We start from the raw sequence: 27,821 nt of genomic DNA, 5'->3' as shown, positions 1-27,821 counted from the left end.
ATTTTGTGTTCAGGTCATTGGGACACTACGTGACGTGATACCAATACTGTATTCCCCCCCCCCCCCCCCCCCCCTGCCTACCAACGACCGCTTGTGAGTATGCTTATGCTTCTCGATCAAACTGGAATGATAATAGCAACACAATTTGACATTAGACGGGACTTTGAAATACGTTTTGGACAGCAAGAAGGAAATTAAATTCGTTTCCTAAAGTCTTATAAGTTATAAGTCATAACCTACATGTCTCAGAATGTTTCGAGGAGAAAGAAAAACAAAAACAAAAACAAACAACACAATCCAATATTCAAAGGGGAAAAACGACAGGAAACACCGCTTATCGTAGTCCTATTTTCGAATTCCTTTGCATTGATTGCATTTCTTTTCTTTGTTTGTTAACACACAAAAAGAGTCATTAGAAATAGCCTTTTGATAACGCATCGAGTCTGAGATTACATGACATTTTAAAGTGGCTTAAACGAAACTAATCAATGAGCAGTGAGAGCATATTCAAACAAGTTGAGTAGCTGCAACCCAAATGTGGCTTGCGGTTTCATTCTTGCTTGACCCACCTTCCCATAGTAGCAGCACTCTGGTCTAGAATAGATTCGTTGAGCGGTGAGGAATTACAATCCTATGTCATAGAGTCTTGTCAGCAGTAACTATTCAGAGATGGGGATGGCAAACATAGCGACTGCCGTGTTCAGCCGGGTTCTGCTGCAGCAGCCGGAACTGTTCGAGCAGCGTCTCCGCGCTGGGCCTCGTCTGCGGGTCCCTTTCAAAGCAGGGCTCCAACAGTTTGCGGATCTGGGGTGATGCTTTCGGCAGGATGGGTGGCTTAGCTGCCGGCTTCAGCATCTTTTGCATGACGCCAAGGATGTCCAAGCCTGCCCACAGTCGCTCCTCGACGAAAAGCTCGAGAAAAGTGCAGGCGATGGACCAGATATCGTTCGCCGCACAGGCCCAACCCGCTCCATGGTGCTCCGCGACTTCTGGGGCCATGTAGAGCATGGTCCCACGGGGACCTCGGACGGACGTCGAAAGCGACATTGCGCTCCGTGTCTTGATGTGCGCCAGACCTAAGTCACAGAGGTAGGCACGATTGGAGCCGTACGCCACCTTAAATAATGGTGAAGAAATGCAATGCAATATCAAATAATCCATCTCCCTTACTTTCCTTTCACGAGGCTATATGAAATAATATGCCCAGTAAAATGAACGAAACCCAGCAATTAATCATGTCTGACATCGGACTACAATAATTGTCCTTAGCTTTCTCATATCTAGACAACAATACTATGATATAATCAGATGGGCCTGTTGCAATAGAGACCTAAATGTAAAATTTAAAACGTCCCATTAGCCTTGAATACTTTAATTTGTAGACATTGGTAGAGAAAATACAACAATCTTGGGTTTAACAGCCAACTGTATCTTGTATCGTGACGATGTGAGCTACTCTTTTCCCGCCACTGTCTTGTTCGCATCACCCGCTTATTACCAAATGGCGAGCTGTTTGTGTGCTATGTCAATAATGTTTGGAATTAAATGGTCCGAAAGGGTTTACTTAACTTACAATGTACTTTCCGAATTGATTGCCTTACCATAACGTTCGATGGTTTGATGTCGAGGTGGAGAATTTTGGATGCATGAAGATAGGTCAATGCCGTAAGCAAATCCAGGCTAATTGCCATCTTCAGCTCCCACGTCAGTGGTATTCTCTGCGTAAGGACATAATAATGTACATACAATGTATTACATTCTGACATGTATAGTCAATAAAGACGGCAGACTCCTGCATGTTTTTTTTTCTTCCTCTTTATTCTGAAACAAGTGTATCCTCGATTCCTTTGATCTTATTGTTATGTTTATACCTTAAAGACTGTGACTATGACACTATGAATGTATTTTTTTCCTATATTGTTGTAAGATACACGTGATGTAATTCTTTTTTTTTTTCAATATTTGATTTCCTTGAAAAAAAAATTTTAGCACACAGCCCATATACAGACGTAGGTAAACTGTTAAACTAATATCTATGTGTAGTTCTGATGATTTAGTATTGTTAATGTATACGACACGGCCATATCCACGTTTAGCACTACCTATTATGATTTTGTCTATGCAGTATTAATTTTCCCCTTGTTTATTAACAGTTACAGCATATCTTATAGTGTTGTTATTTTTTTCATTAGTATGTTATCAGAAGTAGACGTTGATACCCAATTGGTCATTCCTATACTGATCTGTATAATTTACCTTTTTGGCATAATTTGTACCAATTTGTAAAGATTCGTCACTGAACTTGGACAATAACAAAGAAATACAGAATAAAACCAAACCAAATAAACAAAGTGTACAATGGACACTAACTGTCAAAGCATGTGACTTTTGGTCTTTGCCACCATATTCTCCCTAACTTATCACCAGGAGCTCAAGAAAGAATTCTCCATTATGATACCAGGTTGAAGTTTTTTTTCACAAGAAAATATGTAAAACTAATGTAAGACCCTTTCACCTTTTTACCTCCATCGATACAAGTATCATCGAGTAAAAAAACAGATGAAGTGAATTACAATGTACTTGCTACTAAGTTCTCAGGGTGAAATTTCAATAAACCTGAATTATTCAGTTATTAAGCCTATTCAGTCGTTCCACAGGATGAGTTTATCTCATGCCGTCAATCCCTCGTTTGAGGCGAGTCCCCAACTGGGGTTTCCCAAAGTGGGGTGTGTATATTTGTCGTTTGGGAGTTGGGAGTCGAAGTACTTGTCCATTGCAAATAAACTTTCTGCTCAGACGTGACAAACCTGGAGGCCAAGCCAGGGTTTGATGACTCCAGCAGCTGTCGTATTACATAAGAGCATGATAAGGATATCTGCCAGTGGCAGACCATTCAAAGTGAACTCAATTTTCTCTATCCTTTTTAAAGTTTTCAATTTTATATTCTATTGAGAAATTCTATGGTCATCCATTTTACATTTCGAACGAAAAAAATTGACCCGTAAATAACGAAAATACAGGAATAAGAAGGAGAGCATTACCAGTTTGCCGGTGCTGACAATGTGCTATTTGACAGTGAGTTACAACGGGGAGGTGAAACTACCTCCCTGGTTACAATCAGCCTGCTGACTGGATCATTGAGAAAGCAGCTGTCGTATACGTAAGAGCATGATAAGGATATCTGCCTGTGGCAGACCATTCAAAGTGAACTCAATTTTCTCTATCCTTTCTAAAGTTTTCAATTTTATATTCTATTGAGAAATTCTATGGTCATCCATTTTACATTTCGAACGAAAAAAATTGACCCGTAGATAACGAGAATACATGAATAAGAAGGAGAGCATTGCCAGTTTGCCGGTGCTGACAATGTGCTATTTGGCAGTGACAACGGGGAGGTGAGACTACCTCCCTGGTTACAATCAGCCTGCTGAGAAAGAGAGGGAGAGAGGGAGAGAGAGAGAGGGGGAGAGAGGGGGGGGGAGAGATGGGGGAGGGAGAAGGGGAGAGACAAAATGGAATGACAATAGTTCCAGTCACTGCAGTACAGGCATGCTCTGTCTGCATACGCTGAATGTCTACACTCACACACACACACGTACACACACACACACACACACACGCACCATGGAGCTACATAGCCCATGCCAAAACCAAAACAATCTCCTCCTCTCGCGGTGCCCCCCCCCCCCCCTCCTGTGGTGCTGTGGCGATGACTGATGCTTAGATCAGGGAGGTCACCTCCCTGCTTAGATTAGGCCAGGGTCAAGAAACAGGTGTTTTATATCTTTGATTTTAAGTCATTGATTGCCAAGATATGCACTGGCATTATTTACGGGGGTGTAGCCTCTTCAAAAGAGAGATTTGCGTCATGTATATTAGAATATTGCTTGCATGCTTTGGTTTTGCTACAGAGTAAGCCAGCAACCGGGCAAGCTTCTGTTTCTGGAGAATAATCTGCGTGTAACAAAAGTATTTATGGAAATAAATTGAATTAAAACTGAATTGAATTCATTTCAAAAATATTGCATGGGAAGTGTGTTGGTAAACCGGCCTATTCACACGAACAGATAATGACACGAAATATACAAGTGATTTCGACAACACGCGTGATTTGACGTACAGATCTCAGTTTGAACGTATGACCCAAAATGCTGTGCACTTGCGTCTTTTGAGAGAATCGTATGAGTGTATTATTGTGTGTATGTGTGTTCCGAAAGTGTCAAATGGGTTGCCCCATCTCACCTCACGACACTTTTTCTCGAAAAGCACATGGTAGAGGTCGTGTCCGTTAATGAACTCCATGACAACGAGCGCTTGACCGACCTCGTGCGCGACGGCCATTAGGGGCACGATGTTCGGATGTCGCACTTGCCTACGAAAAATACAATACATGTAATAGGGAAAGCACAACACTTTTTCAGAATTTTTGCTGTATCATTAAACTTGCCAGTTTTGTACACAGAATGCCTCTCCTTTTTTTTTTTACTTCATGCAATTATGAAAACTTTGATTGAAATCAATAGAAATAGAATATACACATAAAAATGGCAGCCAAATGTAATACAATGTATTCTGAAATCATGATGTAACAATGTGGCATTCGTAAGCGGACAGATTGAAATTAATCACAACTATCAAAAATAATGAGGCAAAGTCGACTACAATTCTGATCGCTTTCTCGAGTCCCACATTGGTCTTTAGCAATTTTACGACACGGCTGTTGTATTCTTGAATTGCTCATAAAATCATCATCGCATATTTTGTACTTTCATTCATTCATTTATTTTTTCATCTCCAACAGAACTTGTAAATAATTTTTTTTTCTCACATGAAACATAAGTACATAATTATATGTGTCAACAATTACAAAATATGAAAAATGATATTTATGGATAAACAAATGATAGGGTGGAAAAAAAGCACAAAACATTTTAAAGTTTAGAAAATGCAGGAGATGGGGAGGAATGCTGAAGAAGCAATGCTTGTAGGGTGCATTCCCCCAAACATAGTGAAACAAAATATACATGAGATATCATTGATCTTTTACTTTTGTACACGAAATTCAATTTACAAAAATGAATTACACAAATTACGAATAAGAACCTAACTAGCCCTAAACAGACACCCAGACATATCCAAACACTACGTCGCTGTCATGCAGAAAATAGAACAGGAAATAAAAGACAGAGAGATGAAGAAGAAGAGATAATATGGTTGGAGAATAGAAGAAAGAAACTTGAATTCGAGTAACGGAATGGTATACAATAATAGCATGAAGTTATTCTGCAGTTTAGACGATTAAGACTAGTTATCAATTACCGGTATATTGACAAATATCATGGATAGGATTCGCAGATATGACGTAATGGAAAGTTTCTTGCCACATGATCTAATTTGCATAATGAAAATTGGATAGCACTGTTTCACAAAAACTCGACACACTTTATATACATTCCGGACCTTTCTGATCGTTTACCTAATTCTTGCAACACCATCCTTCCCTCCTACATTTAACTAACAATTGTTATTTTTACTGTGAAAGTTGATCTGGCATAAATCAATACTCTGATAATGTTTCGTGTTTGTTATTACAGGCTGAATAATGAACCCTCCCGACGTAGATGACGTACTTGTGTATGGAGATTTCTTTCTTGACTTCGCTGTCCTGGCTTCCGGCGGTGGGGAGAATTTTGACGGCCACCGTAGTGCCGCGCCACACTGCTTTCTTCACTTCACCGAAGCCGCCTCGCCCCACTGTGTCCCCGAGATGAAGTTCGGAACGCTCGATGTAGTGAATGCCTCCGAAGGCCGCCTGAGCTGCTAAAGATGATTGTATTTATGATGCGACATGGTGAACTGAAACTTCTTTAGAAAAGTGAAGACGTCGGCTGTTTGACACATAACGCCTAAAAAGGTATCTTTATATCGCCCTATAGTTTCTTGAGATTTTTCTTTTTTCTTTTAAATTTCTTCAAACTTCTAAGGCCTCGAAAAGCCTCGTTAACTGACATTACGTCACTCACGTACCATTAGACAACAAAATACGAGCGTGTACACAAGATCCTAACACCTAGGGGGAGGCTTGGTTCCCGTTATTTTCATGTACCTAATTCCTGCTGAAATTGTGAAGTGCATGTACATAGTATTTACATGTAAAGCGAATATACTTTCCACATAGTCTTGAAAATGTGAAAAAGTAAGAAAGGGAAGAAACACAGAACTCGTAGGTGTTGTGAGAAGACAAACTCATGCGTCAGTGTCATTTTGAAAAACAAATAAACACACAAACAAACAAACAAATCTGGCCCATTTTTCGACGGTAGCGATTTCAATCAGTAAATCATCAGGAGGAAAAAAATCAACAACTTTGGCAATACAGTAGTAGGGCCTACACGGTAATCACTACATAATTTCATGGCCAGGGCATGTTACCTGCCAGAGACATGCGAAGCACATACTGCATGTTGTACCAAAAATTAGTATAAGGAGAAATGGGTACCTGGTCTCTTGGTGGGCGCTGCTGCCCGCTGCGGGGTTGCAGCTCGTTTCACAGCCGGTTTTTGTCGCTGCTCTTCTGCTTTCGTTCGCTTATCTGGCTTATCCAGCTGGGCGTCCTCTTCACTGCATAAGTGTCGTTACGATGTTATCATCGTTGTTTTCAAAGTAAAAAAAGAATAATAATAAAACGAAATATTTGATATTGCTGGTCGCAAATGATCTTTGTGAAAGTTTGTTATAACGAACACTATGTCAGGTGAACCCGCACACTGTATACACACACATCGTCTAATATAGTGCACTTCCGTTACAACGAAGTCTTTGCAACCGGCGGTTTTCTTTCGTTATATCGTAATTTCTCTATATAGAGCAGAACACTATAGTGAGTGAAGATAATACAAATAGATGATAAATTTGGGACCTGAATACTTATATTGTTCTATCGAGAATTTCGTTATAATCGTGCTGGTTGTAATGGAGTGCGCTGTAAAGTCACGAGCACGGAGGTTCATGTAATCGACGTGTAGCGAGTTGGTATAACGTTGAGAAAAAAAAAATGTTATAGGCCTATGAAATGAAATATCTATTGGTTTAGTCTGTGTGTGCCTTGTGGGTCAAGCACTTTTATATTTTCAATGGTTTGAACTGTTTTGTTTTAAATGCTCGTAAGCCCTCCAAATACGAATTAATTGGTTGCATTGTCATCTTAAATTTCAATTCAGAATTCAGAATCCATAAAGATTACGACTAATCGGCAGAGACTACGTCATAATCATTGCTGCTTGTTCACACGCAATAAGTTATAATAAATAAGCAACATGTAAATGACTTTGTGAGGGAGGATATTGGTAAGTTACTCACATCGCGACTCCGGAGAGCGTCATTAAAAACTTCCTCAGGTCTTGGTCCCGAAGTAAGTCCAGTGGTCGCAACCCGTGTTTGTTCTTGATTGTGACGTCACTTCCGTGACGTATGAGGTATGCCAGAAGGGTATCGCCGGAAGTTTTCAACGTCGTATCCCTCAACTCTTCGCGTAGCTAAGAAGAGAAAACAAATTATTCATCACATCATTTGTCGTTAATAGACACGATGGTCGTTCCTACAGAAAAGTACTATTTGTCTGGACATTTCGCAATGCTTGTCTGAAAAACAATTATCGGTAAATACATTCATAATTTTTCACGTTGTCATATAGGAATGGATGTTATCACTGAAGGAATACAATGTTACTGACTGTAACGGGTGTGTCAGAATATGTTTCTGACTGCGTGAGGAAACGTGCATGACTATGATCAGGCCTACGTTATTTATGAAACTGGACTGTGTTGATATGAATTTTGTCGTCTCTCATTGATCATTGATTAAAATCAAATCCAAAGCTGATTAGAAGATTTGCTATTCAATCTCTTTGGGACTTCAAAAATACGAACCCATGACAAGATATAGCTTGCAGAAATACGATTGTAGAATTCATCTACTTTCTATTTGTCACCAAAATACTAGCTATTCCTGTGCATGGGCCGCTTACCCCCCCCCCCCCCCCCCAACACCCCATCCCCATCCCGCCCCTGCCATTACATACGTGCAAAACACGCGCATAAATAGATAAGCACACGCATAGAATACATGCAAATACACACACTTTGGACTGCAATGAAGAAAATGAATTTCGACTTCAATGAAAAAAAAAACAGACGAATTCATGTAAATTCTGAGAAATTAAGTCCTCATAACATGATAGCACATAAAGACCCCTTTGTGCATAAGTCTCTATTTCATCCCCCTCCCCCCCCCCCCAAAAAAAAGTTAAATTGTTCAAATTATTATCATTATTATTATTATTATCATTATTTTGTTATTCACGGTGGTTTTCAATCAAGTCAAGGTTGATCCTACTGGACTGACAAGTTACCCTTTGAATGCAAGAGACAAAAAGACGTTATATTGTTAGTTAATACGCACTAAAAATCTACAGTAATTGGATTAACACTATATCATAAATAATTAATCTACGTAACGTGTGCTACATCATTGCGACACGGCATGACAGTGAACCGGTCTGAACCAGATTGAAAGGTCATGGTGCTACATGCATGGAAATTTCCACTAGCTATGTAAGGCTGGGGAAAATTGTATATTCAATAATGAAGCAGTGACAAATTAAACTAGCCAAAACACAGGGTTTGCTACACACAAAATAATAAGCGGCTAATCGAGCCACTACAATTGATTATGCTTGCTTGCTTAGTTTGTTGTTTTCGGCAAACCTTGTCGAAAGTCGACGTTGAACGGACCGCCTCCCTTCTCGAGCTGCGCCTTCTCTTGACGGCCACGTGCAAGGCGGTGTCGGCATCCTTGTCCTTGGCGTTGACGTCGGCGCCATGATAAACCAGCATTTCGATGATCTCGGAGTAACCAAGATGCGTCGCGAAATGAAGCGGGGTCGCTTTTCCGCCATTTTCTGCGACGTTGACACTAGCCGAGGCCTGGTGGAAGAACATAATGGGTTGCTGGTTTGCTCGTTTTATGTAGAAATTCATTAACTCATTCATGAGGTATCTCTCGATGTCTATAAGCATTGCTATATTAAAGACATGTATATCACCATATAATAATTTTATGTACATTACCAATTATAGTATGTGGATAATCACATGTACACAATTATTATGTTTTACTATCATTAACTTGCAAAATAAGAAAGAAAGTTGGGTATTATTTTAGTTCTGCACATAAGTATGTACACTTATTGATACGTTTGCTACTACTCGAGTGTACATAGCAACTATATTTAAGTACATACGTTACGATCCACATTGCATTGCTTACATTTCTTGCAAATTGATAAAACAACATGATTTGTGTAATATATGCTTTGAACTTTGTTTCACTCCTGTGTTGATTGGAAATGATAATGTTATCTGACTTGAACTGAATGAAGTTGGCACATTGCATACCACCACATACATCTTTCGGATTCACTAACACGTTTGCCAAATCATAAGATTCATCCGATCCTCAAAAATATTGGTCCACCTATTTATGTCACTAAAAGCACTCACGTGTTCAAGGAGCTGTCGGGCAATGTCGATATGGTTGTTGACCACGGCCAAATGAAGAGGAGTATATCCGTCGTCCTTCTGAATCTCACACAGCTTCGGATCTCGAGCTAGAATTAGCTTCACAGCCCTGTGATCATTCGTGTCCAAGATCGTCCATTAATATTGTATTTTGAAGTCAAAATTATCACTACTCATTTACTAACAGAACAAGAGACCCGGGGGTCTTGCGCTCACCTGAGTAAAGGTCGCAAGTTCACGTTTCACGTAGTCACTAATCTAAATATTCACAGCTCTACCAAAATTTGACAAGGCATTCTCGAGTAGAAGATGAAAATGTACAATAAGGGCCCAAATTTTTAAAGATTCCTTAATTTGGGGGGATTGCGGGCCCCCTGGGGCCCCGTGGATGGGGCATGGTGCCCATTTTGATAATTTGAGATCCTAACCCCCTAGGGATGCTACCTTGGTGAAAATCCATCATCAGGTTTTCAGAAGAAGATGAAAATGTACAATTTAGCCCCCCCCCTACCCCACCCCTCCCCCTGCCCCCAAGAGGGGCACCCCTGGGTCTGCTATGAACAAACTTGAAACTACAGTCATCAATGTACTAACTCATAGTATTATCTTAACTCTATCACTTCTGGTATAGGGAAGAAGTTTTTAAAGATTCCTTAATGGGGGGGGGGGGATGGTTTGGACCCAATGGGGCCCCTCTGGGTGGGGCATGGTGCCCATTTTATAGCAAATTGAGATCCTAACCCCTGAGGGATGCTACCTGCCAAGTTTGGTGAAAATCGGTCATGGGGTTCTCAAGAAGAAGATTAAAATGTACAATTTAGGCCCCATTAGGTCCCCTCCCCTGGGTCCCAAGGGGGGGGGGCAACCCTGATTCGGCCATGAACAAACATGAAAATAGTCACCAATGAACTAACTCATGGTATTAACTTAGTTCTATCACTTCTGGTTCTAGGGAAGAAGTTTTTAAAGATTCCTTAAGGGGGGGGGGGTGGTTTGGGCCCAATGGCCCCCAAGGGTGGGGCATGTGCCCATTTTATAACAAATTGAGATCCTAACCCCCTAGGGATGCTACCTGCCAAGTTTGGTAAAAATCGGTCATGGGGTTCTCAAGAAGAAGATTAAAATGTACAATTTAGGCCACATTAGGACCCCTCCCCCCCCCCCCCCCCCCCCCCCGCCCCTGGGCCCAAGGGGGGCACCCCTGATTCCGCCATGAACAAACTTGAAAGTACAGTCATCAATGTACTAACTCATAGTATTAACTAAGCTCTATCACTTCTGGTTCTAGAGAAGAAGATTTTTAAAGACTCCTTAATTTCGGGGGGTTTGGGCCCCTGGGACCCCCTGGGTGGGGTATGGTGCCCATTTTAAAAATTGAGATCATAACCCCCTAGGGATGCTACCTGCCAAGTTTGGTGAAAATCGGTCTCGGGGTTTTCAAGAAAAAGATGAAAATGTCAAAAGTTTACGGACGACGCACGACGCACGACGCACGACGGACGCCGGACGAAGAACGATCGCAATAGCTCACTTGAGCCTTCGGCTCAGGTGAGCTAAAACATTACAATCCTTGAAATACTTGATTGAATACATGATATGTGATTGTGTTACATTACTTAGTTATGACAACTGCGCTGAGTGTTGAATGGATAATCGTCCACGAACGAGCGTAATTTAACAGTAGGAAAATCATAAATCATAGAATAATTCATGGTAAAGGGAATCGTAGCCCAACGCCTTCTGAAATTTATGAGACATACAATGGCAAAATTACCGATCAAGACAAGAAGAGTACAAGATTGTCAAAATTAACATGACAGAGACGATTAAAGAAGATTAAAGAGTAGGAAAAAGAGGAGAAGAAAGATAAGGCAAAGCAGAGGATTAGGTGAACTTAGAGAAAGTAAAGTAAGGAAAGAAAAGAACAAGCAGAAAATAATAGGACGGTATAACAGTGACTGAAGTAATGACGGAAGGCGCACTGACTCTGGAAGTTTATTGCGCACTGCGTAGTGGAGTGGCGTGAAACCTTTGGCGTTCCGTAGACGCAAGTCGGCCTGTGGGTTGTTGATGAGCGGTTCGAGGAGGGAATCCGAGTTACGCTTGATGGCAAGGTGGACCGGTAAATTACGAACATTATCCTGTGAGCATGACAAATAACATACTTGTTTGTTTGTTTGTTTGTTTGTTTGATTGACTTTATTTTTAAAACAGCAAAATCATATACAAAATACAAAGTATTGAACATATTAATTCGGAACATGAATAAGAAATATTTTCAAAACATAAGAAAATAAATTGACATTGTAGCGAGTTAACAATTTGTAAACGTACAGTGGAAAGCCCAAGAGTGTTTAGCTCTGGTTCGTTTGTTTGTTTGTTTGTTTGTTTGTTTGTTTCTTTGGATGGTTATATCAAAGTGCTAATTATTCTCTTGTCTTAAACTTATAGACACAACAAAAGTAACTGCTATTTACAAGTGTCGTCTGCTGTCTTAACTCTCCAGCTGTGGGAAGAGTGGGGAAATTGAATATACACACAGAGATAATATATTTGAATATAATATGATATATATATATATATATATATATATATATATATATATTTATATTTATATATGAACATATTTCTCATAAATGTGTTTTCTCAAAGAGCCACATTAAACTTTGAGATGTGCGGATTATAAAGATGTCATAAAGTGTCCTTATACCACAACATCAGAACAGAACAGAACACTCGAGAATGATGCTTTTGGGCCTTTTGAAGCTTTATATAAAGAGCTCTTGATAATAATAATAATGATTTGCCTGCCTTTAGGCACCCTATATAGTGCAAAAGGAATCTCTGTGTGCTTTACATAACTTCCGTCTTCGCATCAGACAATGTCACAAAAGAGTTTTCAAAGATTTTACAAATTGCTTAACACAAATTATCCCTGACCTGCACATTCACACTTCCGCCTCGGCGCAGGAGCTTCATTGCGCATGCTTGGTGACCTTTGGCTGCACTGAGGTGAAGGGGAGTCAGCCTGTGTTTGTTGGTCGCATTAGCGTAGGCGCCTCTCTTGATAAGATATTCCACGATGGACGGGTTGTTGCTGAAGAGAATGTTACACTAATTAGTTTCATTGTAATAACTCCTGATAAAATTAACCTAATATTTCTCATTCCCTCGCAGACATGTCATATTGATGAGAGAAAATGAACGTATTCATATCATGAAGGTGATTGGAAAGTATTCAAAATGAATTCACCTCTGTTCATCGCTTTGCAGCATCTGTAAGCTGCATGTCAAGAGTAAAAGTTCTAATAATCATAATCATAATCATAATCATTATCACAACCACAATCACAATAACAATCATAATCACAATAACAATCACAATCATAATCACAATCACAAGTACAATCACAACACAATCACAATCATATTGCTGTAACCCACAGCAGCCTCTGAAGTGTCAACATTGCTCTCATATAAGTTCCTGACATTTTTAATAACCCTAGCACACCCAAACACCAACTCATACCCCTAGCTATGCCAAGAGAGACAATTAAAAACAAACGGAATAATATAATATCGTGTCCAAGACAGTTCAGGGCATGATTAAACCAAGGATTTCCCGTCCATCCCGTTGTGTGCGTTGAATGCTGATTGACATAGAAAACCCCATGACATTGTGTACATGTACACCGTCCCAAGGCCCCGGCACAGAAATGGTTAAGTGTTCACTGGCCTATCAATCCACCAAAACAAAGTCGTTCAAATATCTCAGATGTTCACTCCCTGACTGTTTTAGCTAAAAATTATTAAATGGGGACGTGAGAGGATATTGCAAACACGCATCGAGGTGCTTCGGCAACGAAGGGGACGTTGACTCACCCAATGACGGCGTATGCTAGGGCTGTGTCGCCATCGTCGTCCTTTTCCTCAAGGGGTGCGTTCGCTTCGACTAGGAGCTGCACCACCGGTAGGTAACCCTCATGGCTTGCCACATGCAGCGCCGTCCGACTGCTATGCTTGGCCTTCACCTTTATGAGTAATATCATATTGGGATTTAAGTAAAATAATCCTTTATAAGCGATTGCCTGAACGACCTTCATGTGATGTGTATTTTCGAGATCATCCCACAAGACCGACACCCACGAGTCATACGGCCCACGAGTTCGACACCAGGCAAATAAAGCCCGTGAGTTTGACACTAGGTGAAAACAGCCCACGAGTTCGACAAATACAACACGGGGGTTAATGTGTCGGTCTCTAGGGCCTCGTTAGCTCAGTGTCGAACTCATGAGTTGTATGACTCGTGAACTGTATAACTCATGGGTTGTATGACTCGTGAGCTGCATAACTCATGGGCTGTATGACTCGTGAGCTGTATGACTTGTGGGCTGTATGACTCGTGGGTGTCGGTCTCGTGACGTGCACCCATATATTTTCGACCATTTCAGAATGTTGGCACGTATGACACTTCATGGTACATCACACTGAAAATAACGTCCTTTTTTGTGAAGACATTTCACAAATACAATGTAGTATACACTATTTGTGAAATAATGTCACAGCTATACGTTGGATAAACAATCTACTCCCAGAAATATGAGTATTCACCTTCTATACACGAGAACTTGAAAATGCCTGTCATGCCTGTCACTCTACGTCTCGGCTACTTGTTATCTTGTTAATCTGACATAAGGAGGTTATAATTACTGTGTGACATTTCATTCGTACTCGTATTCGCAATTGTTTACCAGCCGCCAGGCATTCGGCTCGAGAACACATTGCAAAGGCGATACGTTAAAGGGCAACATTTAGTGGAACGTTTTGTGGTAATAACATTGCGATTGCTGGTATTATATTGGCAAGTAAGATTTTTAAGAATGTTCTCTGCAAAGTAATCACAACTTTGCTGGAGAAGAATTAGCAACTGTACTGGAAGGAACTCCGACTTACGAGCTCTGGGCGCTGGCGTAGCAGCTCTCTGACCTTGTCTACCTTGCCTTCAGCAGCGCTCCGGACGAATGCTTTGCCCTCCGCCTTCGATCCGTCCTTTAGTCCCACTTGCTTCATCTTGTCCACCAACCTGCTACAAACCGCGATGTATGTATGTATATATATATATATATATATATATATATATATATATATATATATATTTCATAGCAAAATTTGCCCTAGATATGTTGGATGGATTCAGTATAGTGGTATAGGACACATCAGTGTAAAGCTTGCGAAAAATCGGACAGTCCGTTCAAAGGTTTTGGGAGTTTTGTCGAGTACAGCAGCTGTCAATCCTGAATGAGAAAACTACAGAAAATAAAGTTGTCACAGCAGTGAAATTATATAAAGAAAGAATTAAGATTATGCCATGTATTTTCAGTCATATTACCTGCAATATTATGTACGTAAAAAGTAAAGGGAGTATGCTCTTAACTTTAAAAAAAAAAGTTTCTTGGCATTTTCAGTTATTTTCCTCATATCGTTATGTGACATCACATAATATCCTTCCAAAAGCTCTAAAGCTACAAACATGACAAAGCAAAAACAAAATATTCCTTTATCAAATTACGTGAACAGAGATGTCACTAAGATCGAGAAGGTATATGTTACTTAGTTGTTGTTGTTTTTTGTTTTGTTTTGTTCTGAGATCAAGTCTATATGACACTGTGTTATGGTTTCGAGACGAAAAACTATTATGCCATTGTACTGTCATTGGTTCTGTTTTTAGTTCGATGTTTGAAAATCGAAGCTATATTTGTCTGTTTCAATACGAGTTTTTTCTGAAAAATGTGTTTGGTGGAGATGTCACGGTTTGATTATTGATATATTTTCTTTCAAAAGGATTCATAAGAAGATGTATTCAGCGATACTGACTGGTACTGTAATCAAAACTAGACAACTATGTGTGTTTTCTGCAACTTCGTTTTGGCTTGTGTTTAAAAATTCACTGGCGGACAGGAGCGAAATACGGTGGCGGGAGTTAGATCAACCCTCTTGTGATTGAATTTTGCTTAATGCTTTATGCGTTTATATGTGCATAGAAACTGAAACAAAAATGATTTTACAGACGGACAATAAAGATTAAAAGCGTACATAGATGATTTTGCTTTAACTTGCCCATGGAAACTCTATGATTAACTGGCATATATATATATATATATATATATATATATATACAGCATATATACATATATTTATATAACATAATTATACATATTATCGTAATTTCGTCCCAAAATTGCCATCTATACAACTATGAATACATTTCGATATAATGAAAGAAAACTGCAGGTAATCACTCCGTATAGCAATTTGTGAGCACTTACCTGAAATTTTGATGTATTATATTTATTCCAGTGTTAAGATATGCAATAAACTCCCCGAAAATGTAAGAATAATAAGTAATTTGACAGATTTTGAAAGAATATTAGAGTATGAGTGTTAGGTGGATTTCATAATTATGCTTGAGCTAATTTGTCTGAATTTCCGTGAACCTGTTTGTGTCACCCTCTTTTGTAGCGTTTGTGTTTGGTGGTTATGTCTATATTCCTTTTCTGTTTTGTTTTTTCTTGATATATAGTTTCTGCTATTCATGTTGTAATGTATTTTATTATGTTATGCTTGTTTTTGTTATTAATTTGCTTTGATTGATTTGTTAAGTGTGTGCTGTTTTTTGTTGTTGTTGTAACACTGTATTCACGGCCTCTAAAAAACACAACAACAAAAAACAAAAAACAAAAAACTTTTCTGGCTGATCGAGGGCATTTTATCCCGTGATTAAACAAAATAAAACAAACAAACAAACAAACAAACCTGTCGACGAGGATGTTTCGAAGCATTTGCTCGTCCTCGTCAGTGTCTGCAAAAAAAAAAAAAAAAATGAATTATCTGAAAACATTATTTTGTTAATGAAAAATGAGCAAAGAAAATGGGATACCATCATGATTCCAACCCGAGTTCACCAAATTGCTTGACCGGAGTTTTACCGACGGAGCTATGGGAAACCCAAGTATAGTATTCGTCCTATTCAGAGACACCTTATTTCCGAACGATCGTGCGGTCAGATGCTTTATACATAAACTCGACATAAACCAGAGGGATTGAAATCATTTTGGGGGATAAACGCGAGGGATCATGGAAGCTATGTAGCTTTTTGACTATTTAATGAAATAAATGCAAGCAATGAAAACTGACCAGAAATATAATCTATATTGTACAGTAAGGAAAAGAAAATGGGACTCCATCGGAATTCGAACCCGAGACTACCAGATTGTAGACCGCTGCTCCTACCAACTGCATCAGTGTTGTTCATGTCTCTGTGTGTTGCCATTTCAGTTCGTTATTCCGAAGATTCTTTAATCCGAAATGAAATAAGGGTCGTTATAGTGTGCAGAATGTTCGTCAATCCAAAAACAAAAAAGGTTCATAATATGAAGGTTCGTTTGTACGCACCGTTTTCACATCTTCGGATTAGCGAACTAAAATTTTTCGGATTAACGAACCTTCGGAATGACGAAACTTACTTCTTTCTCGGAATTACGAACCTTCGAAAAAAAATGAACCTTTGGAAGAACGCCACAGATGATCGGGTTAACGATAGCATTGCCACAAGTCACGTTCTCATCGAAAATGCATCCTTAATTAACGAATTAGTCAGAGCTCATGGATCGTTTTCGTGAACGGATCTTGTGAAGAATGGTTTAATTTATTTGTTTATTTCGGACACCATGCGTCTCAATAATGTATCTATCTATAGTTTACTCGCATTAGTGGTTGTCCTCAGTGAAGTCAGCATCACATTTCTTAAAATATCCGTGAATAAAGTGGTCTATGCAACAGGATAATACCACTGATGACAGGGAGAAATGATACAAACCTAAATGGTGCAAACATAACGATGAAAGTCATTAAGCTGCATTTCATTTGTTTGTTGTTGTTTTTTTACTCTTCTGATCGGTATAGATTGTACGTTATAATACTTTACCCTTTAAGCAGTTTGTAAAGCTTATCATTTATCATATTTTATCCATTTACTAAGTCCGAGAACTTGTTATAAAGTATTTCAGGCCAATTATCATTTCCCTTATACGACTTCTTTTGTGCTTGTGTGTGAAATTTGGGCGCATTAGACTCATAAGCACAGAAGGTTTAAGAACCGGAGCCAACGAGAATGTCAATAAACCGCTATTGGCTTTACAAACGGCTTAAAAGGTAAAGTATTATAACGTACAATCTATACCGATCAGAGGAGTAAAAAAAACAAATGAAATGCAGCTTAATGACTTTCATAGTTATGTTTGCACCGTTTAAGTTTGTATCATTTCTCCCTGTCATCAGTGGTATTATCCAGTTGCATAGACCACTTTATTCACGGATATTTAAGAAATGTCATGCTGACAACCAGGACTCTTGACTGAGAATTGTCGAGCATAACAACGACTGGTGCCAGTAAGCTATAAATCATGATCACTGAGATGCTGTTTGGTGTCAGAAACAAACAATTAAATTCTACCGTTCTTCACAAGATCCGTATAGGGAAAACGATCCGTGAGCTCTGACTAATTGATTACTTTAATAAAGAGGCATTTTGGATGAGAACGTGATTTGTGGCAATGCTATCGTTGCACACATATAGGATGATGATTTTGTGTCTTCTCAAGGATGTTGTCTCTCTTAAATATGACTTGATTCCAACCCCCCCCCCCCCCAAAAAAAAAAAAGCACTGCCATATAATCAAGAAGTACTTTACCAACCCTTTGTCTCGCCCTTGTTGATTATAGATTTGTCGATTGCCGCGGCCGTCACGCCGATGTCATCATAGTCCTCATCATCAGCGTCATCAACCTCTCCGTCTTCCATGATGGTGATCAACGCGGGGTGATAGATCAGTTCAACACCTTTGACCTCGACTATTAGGTCACTATCGTCAAATACCTTCACCACCGTGCCACACTGTCCGACGGTCTTTGGAAGAACAGAGAGAAAGACGAAAAAAGAAATTTAGATTGGAGTCTCAAACACAATTAATCGGTTATAAAACATGATAGTAATATTGATAGATGATTACTCATGAAAGTGGACTTCACCAAAATCAATGCGACGCCTTGGAATATCGGAGTCGCCATTACTAAGATCAACTGAAGCCAACAACTGAACCACCTTATCGAAAACGAATGCTAAGCGAGAATGACTTTTTCGGTTCATGGGAAGAAAGTAAAGAGAGAAACGTTTGTTGAGCTATGAACGTAATGCTTTCCTAAAGGAAAGCCGCAAACATCAACCCGACAGAATATTGAGGCGCAACATTGCATCAATATATGGCAAGACGGACATCCGGGGATTTCTGCGGGGATTTGCCCGTCTTTGAAAATGTTGGACTGCAGACAATGCGCGCCAAGAATTTTTTTCCCTTTCTTTCTTTTTGAATGGAAGCACATTGTGTGTTGCCATTTTCGCTGTTCTAGTATTTATTCTTATATGATTTTAATTGAAAAAAAAAATATTTGTCTCACCAACTTCATTGTGTCTGTCCAGTCGCCATGGCCAACTTGTAGCCTCTTTATTAAGTCGATGTTGCTGCTGATTCTTACCCGGTCGCCGGTATGAAATTCGACGCACTGCAAGAGGAAAGTCACATTCTGCCATGTAATAAGCGTCTCTTCATGGAGATGTATAGTGCGATTTTTCATCACTATCTTTGAAACAAGTTATATTTCCAAGCACCATACTAACATCTGCTGTCTCACGAATATGTCTCCCAGGTATAAAGGTTTGTTCTACAGTTGCTCTCGGCAATCCTGACTACGATTGCAAAAATACTGATTTCCAGTCGTTCATGCTCTTGTTTTGATACAATTCGCTACTGACGACGGAATGAAACAACAATCACATATTTTGAAAACGGAGTCACATCGTGCTCTACGAAGGTTTAAGATCTTACACCACTGCAATATTCATGACATTTCAAAGAATGCGTTTATACATTATAATATTTCTTTGTTCCCCAATGTCATGAATGTGGCAATCACAGCGCTAACACACTCGCTCTCTTTTAACACAGTGACAGGAGACTGTAACTATCCCCCACTTCCAGTTAAAGATTATAAGTATATGATGAGCAGTGAGAGAGGAGCAATACCAGGCGGATTTCCACCACATGTCCACAACGCTCCCCCCCCCCCCCCCCCCGGCTAATCTTGGTTACTATTATAAGTGATAAGGTTTTAGTAAAGATTAGGGTTAGAGTTAGGTATAGAGTTTGGGCTAGGTGTATGATCAGGTTCAGGATAAGAATTAGGGTTACGGTCAAGGGATGGGTCTGTGGTAATTTCCCAGGGGGTAATTGCCCCCGACCCAAGCAGGGTCGTACTTTCTTCAGGAGGAAGGAGGGAACCTCCAGCGTGACTCCGTCGTCGTAGCGCAGCCCGATCCAACCTCGGTCATTCCAGTTTGCCATAAACCCCGCAACTCCAAGTTTCTTAGCATTGAGAAGAGGAAACAAAAACAGCATCCTTTAAAACCCTTCTCCATTCTAAATAAAACTGGCGAATGATATTGGGATTCTATGACGGTGTATAATGTACTATACATATACAAAACTTTAAGATTTGCCTTGACTTTACATAATTATGTAGCTTATATTATAAAAATAAGGCCTAGTTGACATAACAAGCACGATAACAATAAAATGTTTATATATTACATGATACATATGAAACTTAAGATATCTGCCTTGACTTTATATATGCATGATAATACATAATTGTGTTTTTAACATTTTGTCTCTTCATTTCTCGTTTCTCTTACGAGCCAAGGTGTGTGAAAAAGTAAGAGAGAGACTTTTTACACGCAGTTTGCGTTTGTCAAAAAAAAAAGAAGAAGTTATGAATGATTGAGTGCGTCTGCATTTAGCATGGTACAGTACATAAACATAATAAATTGCAATTCCAAGGGAAGACAAACATCTGTGATTTTGACTGCAAAGTGCCTAAAATCAAAATGCAATTAAAACTTCCCTATTGGTACATGTATTTAAAAAAAAGAGTGGGAAATAACAAAACTAGTGATATGGTGAGAAAGCGTATACCATTACAGTACACCGGTAATGACGTGGTTTGATTGTATTCGTGAAAAAAAAAAAAAATGTGTCCAAAGATTATACGCGCAGGTGTGTACTTATTGTTAAGCTTGTATGTGTGTGCTGTATTGCTCGGAATGAGCTACTTGGTATATCTTTTATATATATATATTTTTAATTCTAAAGTTCTAGAGAGTAAATGTACTTAGCGGAAGCGAAAAACAAAGAATGAAAATGCACTTACCTCTGATAGGCCGTCGGGGTAATTTTGTCCCAGACATTTTTGATAAAAGTTCAAACTTTCCATATCCATGACAATCATTAACTTGTCTCCTATGATAGGTGAATTTCGCTCGCCTGGAGAGAGAGAATAAAAAAATGAACTCGAACTCCACATACAAGAGAAGATAAATTTTCGCCCGCCTGTAAACGAACAATTTTAGATATGGTATTTTACCCATTTAAAATCAATTTCAAAGAGGTCAGTAAGAACTTTACTGGTTTCAAGTTATTTTTCATTCAGTTTCTTTTCATAAAATCTTTTGCCAAAAGGCAACCATTCTGAAGCAAACAGAGAGATTAAGCAAGAGAGTAATGAACGACAAATATAACATGGATAGTATATACGATAAATACAGACAAAAAAAAATCCCGATTGATGATAATAATTATGCATGAAATCACACACACATAGCCACACATCACACACTAACACACACTACAATATTAAAGCGTCACAGAAATTCATTACTTTCAAAACAGAAGAAAGGGAAATGACTCACTTTAATAACGTGTTGAAAGCCAACGAATCATCAGTTTAGACTACAACTGGCTTTTTCTTGTGACCTTTAAGTTGAAGAGATTTATTCTCCTTCAAGAAATGCAAGGTTATTATTTTCACAAATCATTGTGCACTTGTGGAATGTGTCCATTGTCTTCTCTTTTTTATTTACAATCGATATAAGTAGTGATAACAAACACGAATTTCAAATACCAGGCAAAACTTAAACGAAGGGAGGGTTGAGTACTCACCGACACTCGCGAGGTGATGTATGTAGAAACATTCACCATCAGCTCCTTCCGTTGCCTTGACGTCTACCTTCCCATCGCCTTGACGTCTACCTTCCCATCGTGCCCCGCACGGTATTTCTTAGTCAGGCCGTTGCTCCATTGGACGATGACACCGCTCGCGCGCGATGAATCCGACCAATCGCAGACGTCCTTCACGTTTCCCCATTGTTTCTTTCCGCCTTGAATGAAGAAGCACGAATCAACCTCTGTTTATCTCAGAGTTTTTGTCAGGCCCCCGATACCTCATTTACATAATAATCTTGATACCATAGTACATGAGACATGAGTCGGAAACAGAAAAAAAAAGAGAAAATAAACACACACACACACACACACACACATACACATTCACACACGCACACACAAAGTGCACACTGAATCAACTCACAAACACGTGTGCGCTAGCGAAGGGGGAATAATTATCATATCCCTAAAGACAATAGTGTGCGCAGGCTCTTCGGTCAGGATATTGTTTTATCTATACACACATTTCAAGTATGAATCATATTTGTACGTGACGCAAACACTTCGAACTTTATGTAACTTACCATCCTCGTCTTCGTAGTTCCAGTCTGACCCCCTCTTGACCTTTGCCCCAGGAAGTAAACCACGAGCTTTCACTGTCCTTGTGTCTTCTCTCGTGCCAACAAGCACCCTGTGATACACGAGTTGCAAGATGAAACTGACAAGATTGATCACTGTCGCACATTAATATGTTTTAAACTAATTTGCGTATCTTACAAGTGTATGTGTATGACTATTTGGACATTTCTCGCATCACTTGCTATCAAAGCATTATCATCATTAACGTCACGGTTATTATCAATATCAAACACCTTAGATTCATTCTTTTACTTTTACATCGTATCGTCATCGAAATGCTTATTGCATTTGATATCAGATTTTCATAATTTCATTGTGTAGCACTATTTTCATTACTATTGATATCATTACTATCATTATTATGATCATCATTATCATTATTGCTATTATTATTATCATTATCATCATCACTGTACTTCTCTGAAACCAGTTTCTTACCCAGTATCATACGGCTCGTCCTTCCTGCAGAACTCGTGAGTGGCTGCATGTGTATCTTGCATGTAGCAGTCTGTGCATAGTTTGCACCTCGGGCACATTGTGCATATCCAGTAGCTACCAGCTATGTCTGAAGCGTCACAGCCAACACACCTCACTCCTCTTTGGATTACACCTGATATCAGTTTAAAAGAAAAGAAAAAGTCGACAAACAGTACAGTTGCACCCCTGCTCATAATTATCCCCTTTTAAATTCTATATTACATACCATGTCATTTATGAATTAATCAGTTAGAAAAGCCAACTATAATCAGGCTTGCAATATTTTCTTTTTTCCGAGTAATTAAACGGATAGAGTACGAAAAAAAAAACAGACAAAAGAAATGCGTTAAAGGGATGTTTTATTGGTTGCTCAAGGTGAATGAGGATTCAGTTTTTAACTTTTTGTAAAATACTTAGAAACCAATCTATGTAATTCGAAGTGCACACAATTCTCACAGGAACTCAAAATTTAGTTGATAAAAATCTTTCTTGAAATGGCTGAGATATAATAAAAAATAATAAAGTACCGTACAACAAAGCAATCAAATATGAATAAAAGGTCTGGTCGCACCTTTTATTAGCATCTCTTTATTCTGGATATCTCAGCCATTTCAAAACCAATTTTCATCAAATATACTTTGAATTCCATTTAGAATTATATGCTCTTTCATATTTCTTAAAAGAGTTTCATTTTCTCAAAAATCATCGTCAAAAAACAAACAAACAAACAAACAAACGTTGGAATCTTGAAGCACCATTTCAACCGAGCCTGTATCATCCCTTTAACATGATAAAAAATGGCAACCATGACAATGCTTATGAATTCCAAAGATAAAATCAATACCATGTGATAATGATAATTGCCAACATTAATGATATTCATCGTTATCTTAATACTTACATACTCCTCCCTAGATATAAATATTTGAATTTCCAACCTTGACATATTTATATCACGGGAGGATGAATCATACACAAGTTCTGTGGCACATTGAGTGAAAAGCCAAATCCAGACCTTTTCCATTGTAAGGTAGAGTAAGTTACCAATCTCACGGAAGGGTACATTAGAATTCATCACGTCTCTAAAAATGTTACCATTAATCGACAGTATGCTAGTAGTCGGGTGCATGATGATTAATACGAATAACTTTGAAAACGGAATGAAACGAAACCAAACGCATAGAAACCACTCTGGAATCTACAAAATTACTGATGGATTCCAAGGGATTCCCCCATTCTATATTGAAGTTGAATCTAAACAAACAGAACGACTCTTTAATAATTAGAATTTGATATGCATACGAGACTGGCAAAAGATGGAGAAGTTTAAGATTCCGAAGTTTGGGCCATTGGTACGCGCGCAAGAAAGAGTGCGCCGTCCGATGGCTAGTGATTGTGACGTAACAATGCACATCTGTACATGACAATGGCCTCGCGCTTCGGAGACACCGCCCGCAAACAGATCGAGAAGTTTCGCGGGAAGTTTGCGGTCACTCTGGCAAAACTTCGAGATCTTAAAGATCGCGATCTTAAACTTCTCGATCTTTTGCCAGTCTGACCGCACCTTTAAAAGTTCTCGAAGCAAACTTCCCGCAAAACTTCCGCGAAACTTCTCGCGAAACTTCCCACTGCAACTATAGGGTTATTTCCCCCTATGCCACCCCCACCAAAATTCTCGATCTTTTGCCAATGTGACTGGACGACAAAAGATCGCGAAGACTTTGCGATCTTAAACCATTCGATTTTTTGCCAGTCTGACCGCGCCTATATAAGTCAAAATCACAATGCATACTAGAAGTGTCTCACGCACGACGTCAGCATCGCACAATCTCTCCCATCGTTCTTTACATAAAAGAAAAAATAGCATAAAAATTATTCTGTAGGTCAATAATGAGCACTAACCCCTCTTCCATGACATACAAGGTCAGCATTGCCGTATGGTTATATAGTTTCCTATACTCGCACGTTTTGATGTGAAGGGTGTCATTAAAATTCTTAATCTCGAATTCATTCGAATTATTTCCTCTATTTCTTTCTCTCTAACGGCCCGTTAACGATCGCCCCGTCACTGTACAGGCATGCTAACCTGGAAACATTAAACTGCACATTACTTGAATATGAGACCATTCTGAAGCAAATGACTTTCACACAACAATAGATATCAGTGCACTCCCGTTATAACGAAATGCTCGAGACCGGCAATTTTCTTTCGTTATAACGAAATTTCGTTATAACCGAACAAATACAATATATAACGAAAACAAGGAAGCCACGCATATATCATATTCTGTTTGTTGAATACTCGTCATACACTGGAAATCTATGTGAACAATAAAACAAATAGTTATTCAATTTCAGATTATTGTATTACAATAACGCAAGTTCCCCTCGGAAACTGCGTGACACACCAAGCGAACACACAGTGATGTGACGCGGTCGCCCATGCAGAGACGCTATAAATGCTTGTTCCGCTACGTATTTTCGAAAGCGATCCTCAGCTCGTTATAACGGAGCACATTTCTTTTGTTTTTCTTTGTCAGTTGCGCTCGGAAAAGACTTCGTTATAACGAAAATTTCGCTATGACCGTGTTCGTTATAAGCGAATTTTGTACCATAGACTTTAATGGCGATAATTTTGGGACCAGAAGTTTTACTTCCTTATAACGAAATTTCATATAACCGTGTTCGTTGTAACGGGAGTGCTCTGTACTCTTAAATGAATGTACAAGGATTGGAACAATCACCCCCAGCATTCCCAATGATTCCCACTGATCAGTTACTAGCCATCCCCTTTAATGCTGTGAAAGAAAGAAATTTTTTCATGCCCTTTGAGCACTCAGACTGACTGATAAATGGCATGACCAATACCTCTATTATTATTATTATATCGTTATTATTATTATTAAAACTACTGCTACTTCTACTACTACCAGCATTAACATTATTATCGTCGCTGTTATTAAATTATTATTATTATTATTATTAATACTACTACTGCTACTACTACCACCATTACTATTATTATTATTGTTACTGTTGTTATCATTATTATTATTTTATATTCATTTTGACTGCTGAAGAATTGTTTAGTTAAAGTATTAGAAAATTTCACAATCTAATACATTCTGCTCTAATTTTTATCCATTTTTGTTTAGCTTTCAATCCTATGTTTGTGAAATTTATTCTTCTTCCTCTTCTTCTTTTACCCAGAAAACTTAAAACTTGTCTGGAGTAGTTCTGTAAGGTGAACTTGAACGTGGAGTGAGATTTCCTGACCTGCCGGTGCGCTGCTGTACAGCCTGAGGTCGAACTCCCCGCCGAAGCCTGTGCGGTAATTGCCCTTCTTCCCGCTATCCCAGGTAACTTTCACTGCCGTCGGAGACAAGGGCGAATCACCATCGGTATGGTCCGTGACGGGGACGACTACGGCCGTGATGGTACCAAGGTGGCCTTCTCCGCCGTCCTGCTCCCCCCAATTCCAGCTCGGCCCCCGTACAACGCGTGCTCCAACCAGAGCCGACATGACTGGTGAGAGAGTTTACAAGCAGAATAATGATAGGCCAACGACTACAAAAGATTGTCCTATGACTAAGCGTGATTCTAATAATAATAATAATCATCATCGTCATCATCATCATAATAATAATAATAATACACCACCACAACCGTCATCATTATCACGTATACTTGCCATCATCTTCGTCATCACGTAAAACGATTATCAATTTGTATTACTCACTAGTTTTACCCCACATAGATTATTGTTCCACCAGCTGGGGTTCATGTTCCAAATCACACATTAAGAAATTACAAATAATGCAAAATAAATATATTCGTATGATTTTTTATATAAAGCAACATGAATCTGTATCACTGTATATACCAACACTACATTGGCAAAATATTGCAGACAGGATAAAATACCAGCATTGTCTCATGGTCTTTAAAATTTTGAACAGGCTTGCACTGCCTTATATGAATCGCCTGATCACACAGCGACCCGTTTATTATGTAACACGGTATGCTACCAACAGCCCACTGTTTGTTCCTCAGGTTAACACCGAGTACAAAAAACGTAGCTTTTCTTATTATGGTCCAATGCTCTTTAATAAGTTACCCCTTCCCGTCCAGACGCCGAGTTCATTGCCTCTTTTCAAGAAACACTGCCGACCATTGCTACATACTATATGATCTTAGGTTGTGAAGCATGGTAAAAAATAATGTTTGTTTGTTTTTTGCTCATTATACATTGAGTTGAGTTGATATAATCCTGTATCACATGTTACCACATGTTATTGTAATACACTGGTACCCCTCTAGTACCATTTGTGAATGTACTTGTAAATACTGTATATAATTCGTTTGTTTGTTTGTTTGTTTTTGTGTAGGTCACCTACTGTTTGTTTTTACCTGAAAGTTTATGTATGCATTGTATTATCGTATACAGGGCTTCCTTGAAAAGCAGGTCTGCTGGCTGTCAGCAGAACTGAACGGAATGTCCCTGTTAAAAGATGTTGTGAATAAATAAATAAATAAAATAAATAAATAAATGATCACATTAATAATAATGACTTATATGGAATGAATTTGACGGAATCATACTGCTGTGTGTAATTTGTATAATCTCCTCCTCCTCCTCTTTCTCCTCCTTCTCCTTCATCTTCTTCGGCATAAATAGGCCCTACATCTTCTCCTTCTTCTTCACTTTACAAAGGGCGCGTCTGATTTCTGATTGAAAGGGCCACCTCAAAAGGATTGTCAGAAATTTCCCAAACGTATACTAGTAGGCGTCCTACTATTATAGCATCATTGCTGCATTCGCTAAATCAACTATTATCTGGAGTCTCGATTGTAATGTATGGATCACTCACCGTGAATCAATGTAGCACCTTTTCTCAAATCATCAGCGAAACATCAGGGTTCGGTCAGACCTACACACAGTCAAAAACCCAGACGGTATCAGAGTTCAGGCCAGGTATTATCCAGAAGAAAGCTTTATTTGGGAGAGATAATT

General features: G+C 39.0%; 3 protein-coding genes across 3 annotated transcripts; all 3 read right to left on the bottom strand.

The window, feature by feature from the left end:
* Positions 1-663: 663 nt before the first annotated feature.
* LOC139734236 (uncharacterized) lies at positions 664-12,454 on the bottom strand. The gene is made up of 10 exons (XM_071645035.1): positions 12,436-12,454; positions 11,565-11,775; positions 9,561-9,687; positions 8,766-8,984; positions 7,360-7,535; positions 6,500-6,621; positions 5,631-5,817; positions 4,243-4,372; positions 1,602-1,718; positions 664-1,116 (listed from the first exon to the last, which is right to left on the bottom strand). Exons 1-10 carry the CDS (start codon positions 12,452-12,454, stop codon positions 664-666), a joined length of 1,761 nt encoding a protein of 586 aa, XP_071501136.1.
* Positions 12,455-18,324: 5,870 nt separating this feature from the next.
* LOC139734235 (E3 ubiquitin-protein ligase MIB2-like) lies at positions 18,325-21,698 on the bottom strand. Its single transcript, XM_071645034.1, has 5 exons — positions 21,689-21,698; positions 20,901-21,013; positions 19,949-20,056; positions 19,092-19,196; positions 18,325-18,543 (listed from the first exon to the last, which is right to left on the bottom strand). Exons 2-5 carry the CDS (start codon positions 20,976-20,978, stop codon positions 18,325-18,327), a joined length of 510 nt encoding a protein of 169 aa, XP_071501135.1. The 5' UTR covers positions 20,979-21,013; positions 21,689-21,698.
* Positions 21,699-21,751: 53 nt separating this feature from the next.
* On the bottom strand, positions 21,752-26,330 carry LOC139734234 (E3 ubiquitin-protein ligase MIB1-like). The gene is made up of 4 exons (XM_071645033.1): positions 26,084-26,330; positions 22,769-22,940; positions 22,276-22,382; positions 21,752-21,906 (listed from the first exon to the last, which is right to left on the bottom strand). The coding sequence occupies exons 1-4, from the start codon at positions 26,328-26,330 to the stop codon at positions 21,752-21,754; spliced, it is 681 nt and encodes a 226-aa protein (XP_071501134.1).
* Positions 26,331-27,821: the final 1,491 nt, after the last annotated feature.

The sequence above is a fragment of the Diadema antillarum genome, unplaced genomic scaffold, assembly GCF_040938485.1.
Source record: "Diadema antillarum isolate AM-2024a unplaced genomic scaffold, OU_Dant_1.0 seq00000514_RagTag, whole genome shotgun sequence".
NCBI lineage: Eukaryota > Metazoa > Echinodermata > Echinoidea > Diadematoida > Diadematidae > Diadema > Diadema antillarum.
This window is presented reverse-complemented; position numbering and strand designations above follow the sequence as displayed.